General features: G+C 41.1%; 1 protein-coding gene across 5 annotated transcripts in view; it reads right to left on the reverse strand.

The window, feature by feature from the left end:
• The window catches only part of Mid2 (midline 2), a 117,403-nt gene extending 96,220 nt beyond the window's left edge, over window positions 1–21,183 (reverse strand). For 3 of the 5 annotated variants that reach the window (XM_029556039.1, XM_029556038.1, XM_029556037.1), the window contains exons 1-2: window positions 20,379–20,824; window positions 6,023–6,738 (exon numbers count right to left, since the gene is read on the reverse strand). In XM_029556039.1, coding sequence (XP_029411899.1) covers window positions 6,023–6,738; window positions 20,379–20,466 — 804 coding nt within the window. In that variant the 5' untranslated portion in view covers window positions 20,467–20,824. Of the gene's footprint in view, window positions 1–6,022; window positions 6,739–20,378; window positions 20,825–21,102 lie in introns of those variants that run through there. The other 2 variants (XM_008852971.3, XM_008852969.3) reach the window with 2 other exon arrangements.
• Window positions 21,184–22,134: the final 951 nt, after the last annotated feature.

Below are 22,134 nucleotides of genomic sequence, written 5' to 3' on the forward strand. Positions count from 1 at the left end.
GTGTGTGTGTGTGTGTGTGTGTGTGTGTGTGTGTGACTTTCCCATTGAAAAAGCTTACTCTAATGTCAGGTGATACTTTGTAACAAGATTTTTGATGTGTAAATGTAACTTTATTTAATAATTATTTGTAGTGATGAATTTGTGGAAATGCAATGAGAAAAAGAAAATGTGCTTGTTTATCCTTTTCAGGAAATTCCTTTATTCCCCCTGGTTTTCATCAGCTATATTTTTGGCAGGCTGTGGGCATGGAAATGTGAAGACATCACTCTCAAAGAGAATTATAATAATCACATCTGATTTATACAGATGTCACCATAGGGTTAGGCAGTTGGAAAATCCAGCAATCAAACTGAATAGGTACTTAAAATTTAGGACAGGCCATGCTTTTGCTAACATTCTGGGTTTAAAAATTGTCGGTAGTTCACTGGAGGCATTTTTCAGACTTCTAAAGTATTCATAATGGCGAGACTGATTTATATCTACTAAGATGAGAAGAAAATCAAGGTATATGCACTAGTATTCTTCCTCAAAAATCCTTATGAAGCTAAGCATGGTGGCTCATGCCTATAATCCTAGTACCCAGGAAATAGAGGCAGAAAGATCATGAGTTCAAGGCAAATCTGTCCTACAAAGCAAGATCCTGTCTCAAACAAACAAACAAACAAACAAACCCATAAAGGGGAAGAAGAAATTCAAGACGGGGGGATAATAGGAGACAGGTATTATCAAGGGGGGAATGGGGGTTCTTAAGCTGAGGAGGGAGGAGGGAAGTTGGACAGGGAAAGAGAGGAGAGAGAAAATAAAACTTAGGTGATGTAAACAGCCAGAGGGAAATGTAGTTACACAACACCCCTCCCCCCAAAAATACACATACAAAATGTGAATTTGAGTGCTTATGTATACCTAAAGGCTATATAACAAGAAACACAGTGTTAGACAGGAGAAACTTCCCCTAGAATTGTTACTCATGGTAGTCCAAGAGACTCCTAAAATAACACAGGCTATTGCCACAGCCCTTGATTACCTCCCAGACCCTGAGCATAAGACCACATTGCTGAAGACAAGACATAATTCGGACACAGGACTTAGAGCAATGGAGCTAGAACTGACCTGGAAGCCTCCTCCCTTAAGACTAGTTCTCATAGTTCTAGAGGATACTATGCAAGCTGCTAAGAGAGAAAATCAATCAGTGGACTAACCCAGCTCTAAGTCCTAATGAACACAATGACCGGCACAACAAACTCAGTATAGTAGTGGTACTTTTATCTAGGGGTAATCAACATCTATCTAATTGGACTTAAAGTCCTCTCAATAGGAGGAAATTCATGGGTGGTATTGAAAATTTAGCCAAATACACATGACTGGAAAGGCCATAGATTCTAGAATAAGCCCTGTCTCTGGCATATCTCTAGACAAATGAAATTTCTTACTGTATGCTAAATATGGATCCGTATATTTATAGACAAGCATACTATACACCACTCATCAAAGAAGCTTTCCTTTTTGCAAAAGATAGAGGCTATTACAGAATCCCACAACTGGTCACACATAGAGAATATGTGTCTGGAAGATGCCCAGCTCTAAGTGACATATTTACAGTGTAATATCTACACCGAAGGCTTATGGAACATGGCGGAACACTGGGTAGAGAGAATGCTAATACAGCCCTCAACTCTTACCAGCAAAGCTTCCTCATACAACAGAGTGTGATGCACACAGAAGGCCACAACTGGCTAAGTTTTAGAGAATAAGAGACTGCAGAGTGCATGTCCCTGAACAGGACTCCTAAATTAATCCTCACCCACCCACGGCTCAAGGACCATTGCAGAAGAGGGGGCAACATGATTGTAGTAGCCAGGGTTGGTGCAGGAACATAAGAAAACAGAGGCTTTCAGGCTACTGGGGACTTGCTCATATTAACTTGCAACAATGGTGTCAGCATGCCTAAGACCCATGCCGACTCAATCAGACAAAAACTCAGCATCGAACAAGGGAAATGAGCAGCAGGCCCCAACCCTAGCCAAGGAACTATTGGCAACTGATTACTGCTGGGTGAGGGAAAGTAGGTCTTATTTAAGGGAGTGACTCTATACAGGCTGATTAGACTCCAGTGAATGAACTTATACCAAGGGACATCTGGGTACAAATGCTTGACAAGACAGACTTAACATATATGGCAGAATGCATGAAATCTGGCGAGGGGTATAGGGAGCATGGATGGGGCAGGGGAGTCTAAATTTGATTAAGATCTATTATATGAAATGCACAAAACTCAGAAAGATATTTCTAAAAACCCAAACAAATAGAAAAACATATCATTATAAAGATTTAATTCATTTAGATTTCTTAAAGATATACTATGTATGTGTACTGGAGGATCGGGAAGAAACCAAAAGGCATTATGTTTGGCCTCAAGGAATTTATGATGTGCTTGTGGCATGCTGGAATAGACTTCTGGGGTTTGACTAGAGAGCTCTAAACATAGGCAGAATTCCTAAACAAGCCAAGGGGAGAGCACTAGTGAAAGTTGAAAAAAAAAAAAAACCCAGGATATTAAAAAAAAAAAAAAAACAGGATATTTAGCACCCAGTTAGGAGGCTCACCTGAATAGATCTAGGTAGCAAGTTTGAGAGTTGTGAGAGGAAAGTGTAAATAGACAACATTAAAAGATAAAAGCAGATCTTAAAATATGAGGTTGAAGTCTATCAGCTAGAAAGAGCTACTGAAATTGGCCTCTTTTTATAAAGTCAACATTTAATAACATCAGTCTTTTACAAGGAGAAGAACTCGTGCGACAATGAAAATTCTGAAATGTGAAGCAGTTTTATAAAAATTAAGCATATACAATGAACTAAAATATATATCACAGTCAGGAACATGAGTGCTGTTTGACACTGAATAATTAATCAAACCACAGACAGCCTTCTGAAGGTTGTATGCCCTACATCCCAACCCTATATATACATAGACAAAAACAAATAAGATCATGAAATATTATAGAAGTATCCCCAAGTCTTCAATTCCATTTTGAGTACATGCTCAAAAACCAAGCTAGCTTCTGGTCACTCTGACCTTTCTTCTATACTGTAATTTTTTTTTATTCTTCATTGAACAATATTACAGGTCACTAATCTTAAACGTAGTTATAAAGGCCAAAAACGAAGCCCCAGAGTCAAAAAGCAAAAATAAACATTGCATCAGTTACTGAGCAGAAAAATAAACTCATGTGTGCGTGCTAACATTTTTTCCCCCTTTCTGACAGGACTTCCTGTTCCTCTCTGGCCAGAAGAGTATACTTAAGTGGTCTCCCAGCTTCTGCCAGCCAGCTGCCTTTCCCCATTCTTGTTAGGGAGGAATCAAGGAATCAAGAAGGGTGACCTTAAATGCATTTTTAATTTAAATTAATGAAAAGAAGTGTGTACATGTGACAGTAAAAGTCAGATTTCTCTGCTTAATATGGAAAACTAATATTCTTTTCCACTTGGCACCATATGGAGGAACTCCTCCAAACACTGTCTCCTGGTCTCTTTCTCTCTTACTGTTTCTCTGTCTCTGTCTCTGTTTCTCTGTCTCTGTTTCTCTCTCTCTCTCTCTCTCTCTCTCTCTCTCTCTCTCTCACACACACACACACACACACACACAAGCAGCACCTCCTTCTCCTCCCTAAAGTCCAAGATGTCCCAGAAAACATAACAAACCACACAATTGGGAATGATTCATGTATTTCCAGTCTCCAAAAATGAGCAAAAATAGTTTCCCCTTAATTTATAATCCGACTTTTCTGTACATTTCTTAAAAAATTAAAGGGAAACTATTTTAAAAAATACAGCTTCTTTTTCTCCAAAAATTGCTGATTAGTCACAGATTAAGTATCTTTTCATAAAATACTTTTCTGTTCCCCCTGTCCCCAGAGATGAGGGCCCTAGCTGCATGATGCCAAATGCCTGATCAATCACCCCATGTTTTCATGTTTTCAGATATCCAATGTTCTATAGATATAGGCTTACTCTACTCAGCCTTTTTGTTATCTCAACAGTACATATGGATGCAGATATTTCTTTCTGGAATATTTCTCAAGGCCAATGATTTGTTATGATCCTAACACCTGCATATATTTGGCAGAGATTACTCCATCTTCTCCATATCCCCCACTCTTCCTACAACACTACCCCCATCTTATGCCATCATGAAGCTCTAAGTTTATATAATGTCGTTTCTGTGATACTATATGTATCATAAAACTGCAGTTGCTGGAGCATAAATTTAAGTTATAAATTACATTTTGCAAGGAAAACATAGCTCCAAAGCCTAGTGGTCACACACTACAGTGGAAAAGATAATTGACTCTGTCTACAGGCTAGGTTTCGGTTCCAGCCCTCCTATAACTAACCAGTTCTGTTAACTTTGACCATATCCCTTAACATCTCAAAGTCTCAGTTTATGAAACTTTAATAAAGCTTCAACTAGACCAGGTCCAATGCCTAATACTGTATGATTCTAAGAGGTTAAGTCAATGATATCATTCCCTTCCCCTCTGCAGTCCTAACACGAATGAAAGTTTCACCTTGACTTAAAATCAAAAGATAGACATTGACTTTTATATTCATTACATATATTCTTGATCTTAACCAAAAGTCTGAGAAGAGATTGCATATTAAATATCAATGATTACCAAAAAAGGGCACAAACCATTGTTAGTGTGACCACTCTCAATACTATGTGCAAAAAATTACATAACAGAAAATGTATCTTACAGTTACCCTCACCAACTTTTTAATTTTCACATAAGTTTGAATAATAAAACTTCCAGATTATATCAAAATGAAAATCTCCAGTGCCTTCTCGCCCTCCTGCTATGCTATCTGACCTTTCTTCTGGCTTGGCTCATGTGCACAGGCCCTGTTTGGGAATGATAATATTGCTATTCATTTAAACATTTTAGTTTTAGTAGGTTCCTTCTTAAAGAAAAATCATGCCACATAGGAGGCAGGCATTAGGAATAAAACAGTTTGCTAGGTCTGACATTTGTGAACATGAGAGTGAGATAAAACTTGAAAACTAGGCATCTAGACTTGCAAATAGATATTTAATTCAACAACTTCAGAAAACTGCCCACTGAACACAAGCCAAAGATTTGCAATGTTCAAGGTGGAGACTGCAAACAAATGCTTTATCCAGCCTGTGGTCCACATAAGCAAACGCAGGCACAAAATTTGATGCTAGGTTAAATATTTATTGCTTTCATTTTAAATTTTTAGTTCAGGTATTTGACTATACCTCCATTTTGTGGTGTACTGCTTTATTTTTTGTTTTGTTTTCTTTTATCAAGGCAGGCTAAGAATTAGCTCTGAGTGAAAGTGCTCAATGGCAATTTGCAATGGCCCTGGACAAGCATTTGTTTCTCTACTGTACTGACTAGCCTTTTGTTTTTCTTTTTGCAGTGCTGGAGATAGAATCCAGGGACTTGCACTTGCTAGGCAAGTGCTCTACCACTCAACCACATCCCCAACCCTTGTACTAAGCATGCAAACACAAACATATACTGATGTCCTCCACAAAAATCTCTCATCTGCACAGATACACTTAGACACTTCCACCCACACCTACACTGAGGCACACCCTAACATATGCAAATCAGCACATATGCTAATTGCAGTACACCTACACGGGCATTCACACACTTAAAAGAAGAGGTGGTAAGATCATAGCAAAGATATGTAATGTGTAATGTGTCCCAGAGGAGAGAGACTGCTGTTTCCCTAGATGGATTAGCAGTTAAATGAACCATGGGCTTACTTTCCCTAGAATTGTACAGAAATAGATGAATGCAAGCAGGCCTAGGGAACAGGTGGAATAAGTTCCAGGAAGAGCTTTCAGTGAGTAGTTTATTCCTCATGGGAACAACTTGGAGTTGACTCACTTGTCCTGTAGGAAAAGTGACCCAGTTTACTAGAGAGTTTGCTACCTATAGAGCTATGTACTAAATCAAAGTTGTATGAGGGAAATTCCCCAGAAGCCTTACCTTTAATTTCTCAAATCGATCATTCAGGGAAGCGACCTGATGGTCTCGGTGACGACCCACCAGTTTGCATAAGGCACAGATCAATTGGTCATCAGATACACAGTACATATTCACTTTCTCATTCTCATGGTCCAGGCAGGTAATCCCTCGAAGATGTGTGTCTGGAACTGGCTCCACCAAGCGATGGCTGGTGAAAGGTTTCTTATTGGGGTGTGTGGCCCTTAAGCAACGGTCACAGTAGGAGACCTCACAGGTGATGCATGTTTTCACCGCATCTCTTGGGGGATCCTGCTCACAGAACTGGCAAGCAATTCGCTCACTAGACATGGCGGAACTGGGTCTGTAAGTCCTCTCCCGACGGCTCTCACTTGGGGAATTGGGCCCACTGACTGAAGCCTTCTGGAAGCGATCAATAATGTTCTGCAGGGTCACATTCCTCTTGAGACCATCCAGGCCCCGGTGGTTCAGCGAAATAACATACCTGCACGTAGGACACTGAAAAGCAGTAATGGGTTCAATGGATTCACCAGAGCTGCAGCTGGAGACCAAGATGCGGTGGGCACAACTGAAGCACAGGCTATGAGCGCAAGGAAGCAGAAGGGGGTCTTCGAACAACTCGAGGCAGATTGGACAGGTCAATTCAGACTCCAGTGTTTCCATCTTTAGTGAAAATAATCCTGCTGAGGCATTAAGAACCACAGGAGCTGGGCTTTCACCTGCAAGCAATACAAAGCAAGAGTCATTTAGCATTTCCAAAGGAAAAGTGGATGTAGAATAATTACACTGTAACCAATGGAGGCTTTAGATGTGATAGACTCCCCAGGCATGCTTGAGCAATAGGAAAGTTATTTGGGAATTAATCTAGAAGCCTTTCTCTACCCACTCTATTCAAAACTTGTTTTTGACAATTGCGAGTGTATTTTTCTTCACTAATAAATAGAACCAAGGGACCACCTCAGAATCCTGGTTTCCTGATTAACAGTACCATTCTGGCTCATACAACTGGCATGGACCATTCTCTCATATATTCTACACTGACATCTCTTCTCCTGGACTGTGATGAGCTGGAGCCCTGCAAATTTCTCAAAACTATTCTCCAATATTGTTCTCTATTTCACTTCAAGGCAAGATATAAGGGCTGCTCCTGTTTTACATCCAGAGGAAGGAAAACAAAGCTGTATTTCAAACTAGCTTTCTGCTTCCTGAAATGTTTCCATTCTAAAGTCTACAGGAAAAAAGGACAGAGGGCTTTAGAAAAATGAAGTTCTCAGTGAAGGATAGTAAGTGTTTTTTTTTTTTTCTTCATAGTGCGAACTTGAATTACTTCCTATTACCGCACATGGAAATTTCTGTTTCATCCCATTTCTAGTAAACTGAATTATTGGAGACAAAAGATGACAGTTTGCACTTTCACTTTCTTCTCTCACCTTCAGAAAATCCTCCAAATTTCATCGAGTTTAATAAGGAAGAATTTCAACTTTAGACTTACTCAGCAGCGATTGCTGATCAATGACAGCTTCAGTTTGGTTTTATTGTTAAATACCTGCTCAACTAGCACAAATGAAGCTCATCTATGCATCTTTTGCTACTTCCTAAAATATAATCAGATGCAAATCAAGATCTAGATAGAAACTGTCAAGGTGAACAGTCAGAAAATTTCAGATCTTGTAACTTTCATTTTAATGTGTACCAGGGAGTAAAAGGCATCTCCAAACTGGTAAGAACCAACCAGTTTGATAGCTCATCTATTCTCCCACAGACATTTCTGAGGAACATACAGATACTGTTATGGGTCTTCCATTAGTTACAATTCACATATAAACATTCTAAGCTAGACTTAACTAAGGAAAAATATAAATCATGCCCTAATGACTAAAACTGTTGATTCTGTTAATAGAAAAGAAAAGGGTATCTTTTGATTTTGAGCAGCTCTTGTTCATCTCACTACCATTATAAACCCTCATCGGGGTTTTAAAACTTGATTCTAATACTGGTATTTTTTCAGACACTGTCATTGGCTACTGATAACTGTGTAGTTCTCTCCCAGGATTCATAAATACTGAGTATGATTATATCTAGTACTGAAGTACAATAAATGTATATCTAAAAGATGCTCTAAATCAAGCCCTTTAAAACGGACTGAACTAACCAGCTATTTAATGGAATCTGCAGTAAACTGGAACAAAAGCAGTCACTCCCAGTCAGTTTAGTAGGCTCAAAGGTTTGCGTACCTACATTTATTTTTAAAATGAGATATGTGGTACTTTTATTTTATAATTTGCAAGCATTTTAAAGCATGTGTATGTATATGACTATTAGAATTAGATGTCTTTAAAGAAGAAATATCACAACTTCCACACGATGTGGGAATATTGCCTTAGATAGTTTCATGTGATTTCCATCAAATGCTCAAATTCAGTATGTCCATAAATGAAGTCATCCTTCCCAATCACCCACCTTTACAAAATCTACTCCTCTTCTAAATTTCCCTGTCTGATGAATGTCATCACCCAAGCCTAGCAACCCAGGTGTTCTTCAACCAGTGGTGACTTCTAGAACATTCTGTATTATTTCATTTACATATCTGTGTCTCAAACTAACTCTCTCTTCTCCTGGAGGGTATCAATAATTTTGTATTTTTATTCACAGCATTGTGCCTGGCAAACAATAGGTATTCAATAATGGTTAATAGAGTATTGCTCAAACCAGAAGTAAGAAGGGATACAGTATTTATTGAGTACCTCTGTTTTCCAAGTACTATGGTAAGCACTTTATATACATTATTTCCTTTAGTTCCTTCAAGACGTTGAATAAGGTATTATTAGTATATGCATCACATAGTTACGAAAGTGAGGCTCAGAGTCATTAGTAAATCAACCAGAAGTACACACCCAGCGCCGAAGTCAGTCTAATGCCAATGCCTGTGCTCTTTCTCCTACACCTTTATTTTAATCATCTCACCTCGTTCACTGAAGTTTATCTTGACTATTTCCAAGAGGGTTTCTAATCGGCTGTTTCTGCTTCTATTTCTGTCTCTCTGCGGCCCTCACAATCTGCCTATCTCATTCTGATTTCATCCAGAATCCTCTCTTTTTCCTCCAGGACCATCTCTGACATTTCATTTCTCTTACAACCTCTTTCAGAGCTTCATGTCTGCATGAAGTGTCTGTGTTGGAAACTACCTGGATTGGTCAGAAACCAGGTCATCTCTATGTGTTGAGACCTGTATAAAAATCAGTTAAGCCGGGCGTGGTGCCACACGCCTTTAATCCCAGCACTCGGGAGGCAGATGCAGGGGGATCTCTGTGAGTTCAAGGCCAGCCTGGTCTACATAGTAAGTTCCAGGACACCTGTGGCTACAGGGAGACCCTGTCTCAAAAAGACCAAAAAAAAAATCAGCTAAAGTACCACAGTTCTCCTGTCTTAGAAGAGTGCCATATAAATTCTTCTCTTGAAACAAGGTTAAAGTAAGTCATCTCTATGTGTTGAGACCCTGTATAAAAATCAGTTAAAGTACCACAGCTCTCCTGTCTTAGGAGAATGTTATATAAATTCTTCTCTTAGAGAAAAAAAACCTCTTCAATTTCACTGGAACCCCTCAAATTTGTTCCTGAGTCAATATGATGCTTGAACTTCACTGTGAAATTAAGCTTGGGAAAACACGCTATGGGACATGATTGCTTTACAAAAGGTCAAAATAGAGGTTCTAACTAAGGATTTCTGGACCTCCTACAAATGTCTTCAGAGTGTGTGAATGTCATACACATTTAAAAAATATTTTACTTATTTTATGTGTATGAGTGTTTTGCTTGCATACATGTAAGTACACCATGTACATGCAATGCCCCACAGAGACCAGAAGAGGTTATCGGCTCCCCTGGTACTGGAGTTATGAACAGTTGTTAGCTGTCATATGGATGCTGGAAATCGAACCCAAGTCTCTGGAAGAATAGCAAGTATTCTTAACCACTGAACATCTCTCTAAGCCCTGTCATATGAATTTATTACACAAAGAGTAGATTTCTCATAGCTTTCAAAAGATTATTGAAGACCTTAACAGAAAAGTCCAGTGTCAGTCCTTTTAAGTAACCAACCTTAACTGTTTTCAGTTCTATAAAGAATAAGTCATTTAGGGGCTGGAGAGATGGCTCAGCAGTTAAGAACACTGGTTGTTCTTGCAGAAGACCCAGGTTCGAATTGCAGCACCCACATGGCTGCTAACAACTGTCCATAACTCCAGTCCCAGGGGATTCTACAGCCTCTTCTGTCCTCCGCAGGCATTGCACGACGTGGGTGCACTTACCTACCACATGTCTGCTGTCCATAACTCCAGTCCCAGGGGATTCTACAGCCTCTTCTGACCTCTGCGAGCATTGCATGACACGGCTGCACTTGCCTACATGCAGGCAATACACACATACACATAAAAAATAAAAATTATAAATAAAAATGTTTAAAAAGAATAAGTCGTTTCATAGTTCAAATAACATTTCTATTTTGTTATTGCTATTGTTATGGCTGTTTTGGTTGTTTGAGGCAGGGTCTTATGTAGCCCATGCTTACCTCAAAACTGTCATATAGCTGAAGCTGAGCTCTATCATCCGCTCCTGTTGCCTCCACCTCCCACATGGTGGGATGACAGGGATACACCACCATGCCTGTTACTCTATTCTGCTTTATTTTATTATGATGCAATAACTTCTTTAGCCAGTTTGGGGGACTGAATAATTTTTGCAAGTTCTCCAAACATTTATTTATTCATCTTTCATTTATGAGGGCTCCTTGTTCTGGTTACTCCTAATGTTTCAACATTTTTTCAAATACCCTCCATTTTCCATTCCTCCACTACTATCTAAGCACCTTTCCAAGACCAATTATCGCTTTCACAGTTTTCTAAAAAGAGGTACTATCATCACAAAAAGTAATCTGTGTATGGTCATTCTTGTTTGCAAGCAGCCAAGTCAATATTCAAACTTAGGGGGAAAAAACCTCCAGAAATAAACCCATATATTTGCAGCTAAATTATCCCTGACAAAGTATCCAAGATAATTCAATGGAGAAAGAATAATCTCAGCAAATAAACTTCATCCCCACATGCACAAGACTGAAGTTGGAACCCTACCTACAACACATACAAAAATTAACTCAAACCAGGCATGGTGGTGCATGCTTATAATCCCAGCACTTGGGAGTTAGGGGCAGGAAGACTATGATGAGTTTGAGGCAGTTCTGGGATACATAGTGAGAAAGGCCCAGCAAAGAATGAAAGAAAAAGAGAACAAAAAGAAAAAAAGAAAGAAAAAGATCATCTAAATATAAAAGCTCAAACTGTAAAACTCTTGAAAAAAAGTTGTATGTAAATCTGCAGGAACTTAGATTAGGTAAGTTTTTTAGATAACAACAAAAGCATAGGTAACCAAGAAATACAAATAAATAGTACTTCATCAAAACGTAAAGCTTTAGTACTCTAAACGGCACCATCAACAGAAAGAAAAAAATGAAGGCCATTTCAAAGAAGATAAACACGTAGCCAATGAACACATGAAAAGATGCTAAATATCCTTAGTCATTAAGGAAGTTCAAACCAAAACCATACTGAGAATTTACTTCAAGCATATTGGGATAGCTACAATAATACAAGACAAACAAAAACCAGAAAGTAGCAAGTGTCTGTCAGAATGTGGGGACACTGAAGCTTTCATTCACTGCTGGTAAGCATACAAAATGATGCAGCTGCTTTGGAATTGGTTTGGCCCTTCCTCAAGAGTTAAATGTAGAGATACCATATGACCAACCAATTGCATTCCCAGGTATGTACTGAAAAGAACTGAAAATGTGCTCATTCAAAAACTCATACATACAAATGTTCACAGTAGTGACATTCATAGTGGCCAAGAGGGAAACAATCCAAGCTCATCATCTGATACATGAATTATCAAAATGTGGTTTATCCATATGATAAACCTATAAAAAGAAATGAAGTACTGATAGATGCTGTAACATGGATGATCCTTGATAATATTATTCAAAATAAAAGAAGCCCAGTTCAAAAATGCGACATATTGTATGATTCCCTTTATACGAAATTCCCAGAATAGGGAAACTCATAGGATTGGAAAGTATGACAGCTGCCAAGGGCTGGGAGCAGGCAAGAGAGAGAGCAACTACAAACAGGAATGGAGTTTCTTCCTGGGATCATGACAATGTTCTGCAATTAGATAGTATTTATTATAGAAGCTTGTGAATATATTAGAAACCATAGGACTGTATACTTTAAAATGATGAATATTGCAGTATGTGAACTATATTACAATTTTTAATAGGAAGTACAAACTGGGGTCTAACTCCAGACTATAAAGAGTTACCATTATATTGTATTAATTTATTGCCAACGGTGTAATTAACTGTTTGTAGCATTTACAAACTCTATTCAATTGCTTACTTTCTTTTTTTTAAGACAGGGTCTTACGTATCCCAGACTGGTCTTGAACTCATTATGTAGCGGAGGATGACCTTGAGTTCCTGATTCTACTGCCTCTACCTTCCTAACTCTGAGATTACAGGCCTACATCCTTAGTTCTTTCAATTGTTTTGCTAGGTCAGTGATTCCCTAAGTTTTTGCAATGCCCTGAGACATCTACAATGATGACAAAGTATCAGAAAATTATCAAGTCCAACCAAGTTTTTATTCACTTAAAAAATTTAAGTGACTGCTAAAAACATTTAATTCCTACCTCACAAGATACTTTAAGCAAGAGAAAGGGAAATAATAAAATAAAACACCGAGCAAGTATTGCAACTTCAAAAAGGTGTTGAATCACTGATGTGTGCAGAATTAAGAGGTTGCTAAATTCAAAAAAGAATGTGCCCTTGATAGGCTATGACCAAATGATAGGTAATCATCAAGAGTTCTCCAGAAAACACAACGATTTGTCATAAAAGTACATTAATGAAATTCTTGGAAGGGTAGAATCAATTGACATATTAAGAAATAAATACCCAGGCTGGAGATGGCTCAGCAGTTTAGAACGCTTGCTGTTCTTGCAGAAGACCTGAGTTTGAATCCCAGCATCCACATGGCAGCTAACAATTGTCTGTAACTACAGTTCCAGAGGATCTGACGCCCTCTTCTGACCTCCCTGGGCATTGCATGACACAGGTGCACTTACATACATGCAGACAATACATGCATACACATAAAATAAGCAATAAATAAAAATAAATGAATACCCACGTGCATACATCCATCCAAATAATTTAGTATATATATATATATAATAGTTCCTGTATAGTTTATCTTTGTTCTGTACCCTCAACAGGCTGAGCTTTAAGAAGGGGAAGGAAGAAGATGAAGAAGGGGGCAGGAGGAGGAGGAGGAGAAGAAAAAGGAAGAAATCACCCTCAATTAAAGACAGCTTATGGACGAGGTATCAGAATGTTCTGTGCCTGTACAGAAACACAGAGGGTTTCTTTTTTCTTTTTTTGAGACACAGTTTCATTGTGTAACCTAGGCTAGCCTCAAACAATCCTCTTGCCCCAGCCTCCCAAAGTGCTGACATTACAGTCATCAGCCACTACTTCTACCTAAAAAGAGGGGCTTTGTCAATGAAGGTGATTAAAAATTTAAAACATAATGCATTCTACATTAACAAGATCAAAAATAGATTTAAATGGTGCCCTCCAAATTTAGTATTAGCTAACTCTGATCAACAGGGAAGCATGATCTACACTTGGCAGAATCCTATTATTTCAAATGCCATTTGAACATAATTAAATACCCACTTATTCCTATGGCTAATGGTGATCTAGTTTTCATCTTCCAGGTCTGCTGAGTATGGCTCTGGAAGCTTATCTTCCTGGTGAGTCACAGTTCTTCCCCTTTCTTCCTAGGAAATCCCTAAGTGTGAAAACAAGCCTAACCTCTGGGCTGTAGATTGAGACTTAGACTAGCATTTTATGCTTAAAAAAAAAAACAATTAAAGCGAATATTCTTCAGACTATTAACATTAATCTCCCATGAGATTTTCCTTACAATACTAGAAACTAACTCCCTTCGTTGGGAGATGAGCAAATAAGCCCTGACTTAGTCTAATATTTCCTCAACTGAAAATGCTGTTCAACTAGGATGAGAATCAGCAGATGATCCATTAAGATGATTTCCAGATCAAATAACCTATCCTATTATTATACAGCTCTTATTGCTGTGCAAAAATGAAACCTTAGATTTCTGTAAACTAAATCCTAAAAGCATGAATCTTACTGATTTCTTTTTTATGTATTGGAGTCTTTTGCCTGCATGTACACTACGTACATGCAATGCCCATGAAGGCCAGAAGAGGGCATCAGATCCCCTGGAACTGGAATTATAGACAGTTGTTAGCCACCCTGTGGTGCTGGGAACTGAACCCAAGTGATCTGCAAGAGCATCCAGTGTTCTTTACCACTGAGCCATCTCTCCAGTCCCAATATGAATCTAATTTTCAAGTGTAACTGGAAAAGACAGCCACTGGTTGGCATTATCACCAAAGGAACTATAAATAAGCAGAGTGTATGACTGTCCCCTGCTTAAGTCAATGTGAAATGTAGATTGTTTTACCTCATTAACTCAAGAAAGTGATAAAGAATGTTCCAGTGCACAAATAAAAGGTAGGGGAACCAATTGTGAGCATAAACCAATGAAAATACCTTTGGAACTGAGAAAGAAAACAACCAAATCTTAGGACACTATTAGCAAATGACCTATTAAAGTTCAGAAGAGACCATCTGGAGCTCCATGAATGGTGTATATGATGGCTATAATCGCAGCACTTGGGGAGGCTGAGGCAGGAGGATTACAAGTTCAAAGCCAGTCTGAGGTACATAGTGAGTTCAAAACCAGCCTGGGTTACAAGTCATCTGAAAACATAAAGGGTAGCCTATGCACAGAATTCTTACCCAATGTAATAAATACTGAAAATAGAATCCCCCAAAGGGGGTCAGGTAGGTAATCAATGACTACGTAACTTAGAATCTCCCTGTATCCACAGCTAGCCTGGAACTCACTATGTAGACCAGGCTGGCTTTGAACTCATAGAGATCCGCTCGCCTCTGCCTTCTGAGTGCTGGGATTAAAGGTGTGCTCCACCACAGCCGGCTACAACTACAATTATTTGTGTCACACATTCACATATGATAGACACAAAGCACATTATTATTTTATAAGTCAAAAAACATTTGGAAATGTATCCCAAACAAATGATTAACATAATCGAGGACAATCACACGTTTCCATAGGTTCCCATAAAAGCCATAGGTTTGACTATGGTGTTTATGATGCTCATATGTCTTCCTGTTTAGGCCACGGTCCTTCTAGGGAAAGAACTGTGTCTACTGTTTTCTCTTAGGCTTTGTTCACACACAAAAGAGCTAAGACCTTGAGGTTGATTACTGACTGATATAAAGAACCAGATCCAGCTCCTGCCTAATAGGTTATTAATGCCTACTTAGTATTTTGTAGTACATGAATTTAATGCTATGTTAGTTTAAACAATTAGCTCTTAAATCTAACCTTTTGGATACTTTATACAATATACTAGTCATAAACATTAAAATGAGTATCAAAATATCAAAATCAAAAGTCCTAATTCCACTGCAAATTCAAAAGATTAATCAAAGTAACCTAGGAATGGATATGCCAAGGTAATTTATGATGATCGACAAACATCCTAAGTATGATTCATAGCACTTTTATCTTAATGCAGATTACCCTGGCAAGGTTATAAGACTGAGGAACAAATGAAGAACAAACTTATTTATGTAGTCTAATACAAACTTTCATCCATTTTAAGACTGCATTCGAAAGGGTCTGTTTCATAATGAACTATTCTTTTTTAAAAAATATTTTATTATTTTTATTTTATGTGTATTCGTGTATTGCCTGCATGTAGATAAGTGCACCCATGTTGTGCAATGCCCGCGGAGGTCAGAAGACGCTGTCAGATCCCCTGGGACTGGAGTTACGGACAGTTGTTAGCTGCCATGTGGGTGCTAGGATTCGAACCCGGGTCTTCTGCAAGAACAGCCAGTGTTCTTAACCGCTGAGCCATCTCTCCAGCCCCATGAACTATTCTTAAATGTTCAGTGAATGTTCAAATATGCAGTGGTCCACCTGGATGGGCAGTCATTTCTACCTCTACTGAATAAAACTGGAAACATATTTATGTAGGGCAATCTATGAATTTTAGTCTGAGAGGACCCCAAGTTCAGGTCAAAATCAAAGAACAGAGAACAGAGGCCTATTTGAAACCAAGCTTCTACTCTCACAGGAACTACATGGATCCTAGCAACACTGAACAAAAGCCTATAGGCAAAACGATAGAGGATTCTGGACTATAAACCATTTTTATATCTGTATACATTAACACACGTTACTCTCCTGAATTCGCTTGTCTGCCGTGCCTACCCGTTATGTTCCTATCAGAGAAAATTGCAAATATTGGGATTTCGGTTTGTTATCAGATCATCTGGTCTCTGTAAGAGGATAATCCAGAGCCTGGGGATACTGTTCATCGAGCAAAGGAGCCTGACCTGCGGAAAGAGGCTGAGACAAAGCCCAAGGTCACGCAGTCAGAGCACTGCAGAGAGACAAGAATTCAAGTAGGCTAACTCTTACAAATGACACTTTGCTAGCCCAGTTAGACTGAACCAATATCCTAGTGTGTAGTCAGGCCAACCCCGGGTGGAACATTGTCACATTATTCAACATCCCTCTAACACATTTAATTTATATTGTATGCCATCCAACAGTTTCATAAGCTTATAAGATTTCTAGGGAAAAAATACAGGATCTGGAAGTTTGACTATCAAAAATGTCGTATGCTTATGATCATGAGGAATTAAAAAGATGAAAAAGTAACAGAGAGAAAGATCCACAGAACAGAGAACTCTACAGTCCATAGAAAACTTTCATCAGAGCTTTGAGACATGAAAATTGATAGAGACATGTACTGACCCTTCGAGGGAAAGGAAGTAAAGGGAAACTAGCAGACTGCAAAGGGCAGATGACTGACTTAAGTAGGATTTTCTTTTCTCCACTCATCTATCTGATCCTCTTATTTGGTTGTATGACCCAATGCACTGAGATGCACTTTTCTAGCCTCTTCTGTATACTGCCCAGTGACGAACACATTTGTTGAGAGTCTGGCAATAGACACACTAAAACAATACTGCCTTTGTACCAAAATTTCAAAACGTGACTATATTTAGGGACAGTGGGATGGCTCAGCAAGTAAAAGTGCTTGTTGCTGAAACTGATGACTTCAGTTTGATCCCCAGATCCAAATCATAGGAGAGAACTGACTCCAACAAGCTGTCCTCTTACCTGCACATTTGCATGGCGGCGTGTGTACACACACAAACAGAGAGCAAAAAATATATGAAAAAAATTAAGTGACTATATTTAAGCCCTCTTGAACTGTGTTATAGCCAGTATGAACATGTTACACCTCTTATTTTGATGATGCAATGTTCCAAGTTGGGACATTCAGCTTAAGAAGGCAGGTTATAGACACAGAGCTTTCTTTTACACAGAACAGAATGAAAAGTCAACTCTAAATGGAAATGGAACACCATCCTATCTCCTGTAGCAGCTGAGTCCCATGCCTAACACCTTGAAATTTAGGAAGACCTATAAAGATTGAACGACAGACACTCGGGGCCAAGCAGCATCTCTAAGAACAACCATTTGAGACATATTTTATGCCTCAGCCCTGTTTCTGTCTTTCAGGGCTCTACATCCTTGTTCGTAAAGGGAAAAATTGAGTCCTAAGGGACCTAATTGAGAGACACCATTCTTTCCTCTTCATCAAGCCAATAAGGTTTGCTGAGTGGTAAAGACACACTCCGTCTATAGTTTCCTTCTTAATTGTTGTGGTGTCAGCAGGTTTTATGGGAGGAGGGAATGGGAAAGGTTCAGTATTCAGAACACTATTTGGATGCAATTATGAGACTCCACTGGCACTATTTTAAGATCTACAAGTTGGAGCAAGTTGCACTGTTCTTATAGGAGGGAACAACTAAACCAATTTTATCTAAATCAATTCGCGCTGTTTGATGATATGTTTGTGAAGCAACGAAGTCGCTCTTATTTGCAGCAGTGCTTCCCAGAAGCGGTCTTGCAAGATACAACATGGTGGGTGAGAATCCTAGTAGTCAGGGAAGTGAACAGGAGAGGCAGCCCGCTATGGCCCCTAGCCTCTCTCCCTACTCCACACATCACCTTTCCCCCTCTTCCTAGCCTGGATCTACAAATAGACCATTTAGGATAGAACAAGCATGAGCCCAAAATACTGGGTAAAGTCTGGGGCCTCATCCCAACCAGCACAGGCCTCTGCACATTAAAGGTGCTTAAAAGACATTGACTCACTGTTGCCAGTTGTTAATCATGTCTATACAGCCAGACCTAAAATTATCTATGCCATTTTTTAAATTAGGCATTAGCCAACTGCCCCCATATAGGCTAAATACGGGTGAGATTATGTATTCAATGAGTCTGACTCAGATTGTTAGATTAAAGATCAATATAATCTGATTTATGGCTCAACTTAAAATAATCACCATTGTTCTCTGCACCTACATATATATTCATTCAGTTGCATGCATTAGGTGAAATGAACTGACATAAGATCCAGATACAATGATACACTGGAATCCCAAGGGGGATGAATAATAATGACAAATTGAGGATTCTGTAAACTAGTGTCACTACTTATACACCCAGTCAATCCAATAACCCCAATAAAGGGTAAATGAAGTGCTTTCTTTGAAAAGTATAATGCTGAGGGTTTATGAGATCTTTTTCAAAGGACCAAGCCTAGTACACAACATTATGTCTTTTATACAAGAGCACCAACTATGAAAGAAAGGCAATACAAATATGGAAAGCCCATGGTGAAGCCACAGCAGCATCAGACTTAGGATGAACTCTTTGATCTTCTTGGCTCCTAGACTAGTATTTCAACCACATGAATCAAGTTGTGAAGAACAATCAGGAGAAATGTAATTCACATTATGAGTCTGTATTAAGTTAATTGATTGAGCAGGAATATATAAAAATAGCAGATTGCTTCTCCCTCAGGGCTGTGACAAGTGGGGAGGGGGTAGAAAGGTATGTATGGGGGAATGGTACTCTACAGTAGAGCAAAAGGTCCCAAAGTAGAAGGGGAAAAAAAAGGGGGGGGGGGATATGAACTGTATTTGGCAACCCCACTTTCCATTGGAAACTGTAAAGAGAACTGATTTGAGTTCAGTCAACCCTTATCCTCCAACATGAGTATTGGACAAATTAATCCCCACACAATACTTGTCTATCATTACAATTTCCAATGTATTCCTTCATAAATACTCCTCAGAGACACACAACCAGTGCCTTTCAACCAGCCCCACATTCAGAAATCCTCAAAAAGGCAAAGTAGCTGAGAATCCAGAAGGTGCCTTGCTGGGCTACAGTGGTTGATAGGGAAACGCTGAAGTTGGAGGGGCTCTACGGAGAATTTTGGGTGGGCAAATGTTGTGAGGCAGAAATAAGTGGAGTAATAGTGACCGCACATAAGAAGAGTGTGGAAGAGAGAGCGAAAGTGTGGAGCCCAACCATCCCCAGGATCCTAATTTCCTGCTCTAAGTAGAAATGCCTCCGGGAAAAAAAAAAAAAAAAAATAGCTGCACACGAAGTGAGAAGTAACCTAAACCAGATCAATGCCAGTAATGTTACAGTAAATCTGCTCTGCCGTTATTTACTTAATTCTCACAAACCAGAAGTGGAAAAACCCCATATTTCCCTAATTCAGTCTCAGTGTGTCCTGGGGACACACAAGTTTTCCCTCTCCCCCACAGCGCTGGTTTCACAGTTAGGCCAGAAATAAGGACCCACCCAGATAGAGATTTGAAGATCGCTCCACAGAAAAAAAAAGGGGGGGGGATTAAGTTTCTCCAGAGCTCCTGGGGCCAGCGGGGTGTCCACAGCCTCGCAGGCTGCAGTGCCAGCCGGGCTAAGCAGACCGAGCTGGGGGCGCCGCCCGGGCCGAGGACGGCGACTGCGGGAGCGTGGGAAGGCGGCAATGTTGTTTCCCAGACTCGCGCTGGGCGCCAGGAGAGCTGCTCCTCTGCGTCCCCAGCTCCGCCGGCCCAGCGCAAGGCCTCAGGCCGCTCCCTTCAGCGACCCGGGAGTGCAAACTGCATCTCAGGAGGGCAGCGGCGGGAACCGAGGCCACCGCAGCGTGACAGGGAGCCCGGGCCCTGCCACCGCCGCCGCCGCCTGGAGCCCCGCGGATCCCGGTCACCCGTTCCCTTCTCGCTCGGGTGCCCTCGGCCCGGGCGGCACCTGAGGAGCAGCAGGAGCCCGGGCGGAGCCCTGCGCGGGTGGCGATGCTCGACCCCGGGGCCGCGGCGAGGGGGCGCGTTTTACCCATATTGTTCCGAGCTGCCAGCCATCTCCTACGCTCGCCCAGGAGCGCCGGGCACTCGCCGGCCTCCACAGCAAGCCGGCTCGGGCTCCGGCTCCAGCGCGAGCTCCCGGGCCGCTGTCGCCGCCGCCACCACTCTAGGCCGCCGCCCGCCTTCGCTGCCGCCTCAGCCGCCGCTGCCGCGGCGCAGCAGCCGGGATCCGCCAGCCCGCGCGCCCCTCAGGGGACAGCACGGCGACCGCCACGCCACCGCGGCTGGGTCTCCCGGGCTAAACTTAAAGAGTTTTCGCCCCGCAGTCCAGAGGCAGCACCATGACACCACCGCAGCACCACACTGTCATTTCCGCCGCCGCAGAGGAAAAAAAAAAAAAAAAAAAAGGCAATCCCTTGGAAAGGAGGGTGGAGTGGGGGCAAAGCAAAGCCGAGGCTAGCACCCCAAGGGAGCACTGGGAGGGGCCCCCGCAGAAGAGGCGCGAGGCCACCTTCCTAGGCTCACCTTCTGCCGCCCCCGCCACTCCCAGCTCCCCCAGCCCCTCCTCTGGAGGCGCGTTTACGTGTTTTCTACCCTGGCAGGAGTGACCGGAGAAACCTGAGCAAGCAAAGGCAGTGGGTGGGTGGGGTTCGGATTACTACTGTACCTACCAGCTGATTCCCGCAGCCTTTTCTCCAGCGCCCTGTCATCTTGAAAGAAGACACAGGGAGAGGGAACCTGGAGGGCTGGCGGGCAGGCTTGTGTGTGTGTGTGTGTGTGTGTGTGTGTGTGTGTGTGTGTGTAAGAGAGCGAGCGAGCAGAGTATGTGTAAAATGCAGAAGGAAGAGTATGGCCAAACTCTTCTTCCACCTACGACCCCACTAGCCTCACAAGCCCCCAGATTAGAGCAAGGGAAAGGCCGTGGCACCCGCCAATGAGAAGAGTGTGCCTGGATCCTCTGCACAGGTCCTCCTGGTGAAGCTGCTTTATGCAAAGTTAACTATAGAGTAAAATAAAAATAGTGGAGGAGGCAGAAAAAGGCAGACAATTGAAGGAAACCCAACCCCTCTCTCTTTTTTACAAAGGGAGAATGGCTATGTCCTATTGGCCTTGGACACAAGTTGTTCAGATGGATTAAAGCCACTAAAAGTGAGAGGGCGGGTAAGGCTTTTGTTTGGTTTGGTTTTGCACCTTCAAATCCTTGACCAACAAACAAGAGGGTCATTACTAAGAGGACAATGGGGCAGAGGCTAGCTATCCAGGTATTCAGTGTCCCTAATAAGCTGATTGGTCCATTTGGAACCCTGGAGCCTCCCATTGGTCTGGAATCAGCCTGCCTGCTGACCTGTCATTGGCTCAAAGACCACCGCCCCACTCACAAGGTGGTTGGGAGAAGGAGGCAGCCCCAGAGGAGACTATTTGTAACAGCGAGCAAAAAGGAGAAGAAACAGAAACCAGAAAACAACCCTTCTCACGTGGGCCTCCCATTACTGTGCTTGGCAACAGATCCAGAAAAATTAAGGTAGCACTGGGTGTATCCTGTCAGGGAACCAATAGTAATCAGCCAACACCCCTATTAAACAATGTGCTGGAGAGCACTGAGTTGGAAATGAAGGCAAAATCACAACCACACTACCTTAATCAAAGTACAACTTTGTACAGAAAGTTAATGTGTTATACCAAAAGCACAGACACCAAAAGCA

This window comes from Nannospalax galili, unplaced genomic scaffold (assembly GCF_000622305.1).
Source record: "Nannospalax galili isolate Female #2095 unplaced genomic scaffold, S.galili_v1.0 scaffold25, whole genome shotgun sequence".
NCBI lineage: Eukaryota > Metazoa > Chordata > Mammalia > Rodentia > Spalacidae > Nannospalax > Nannospalax galili.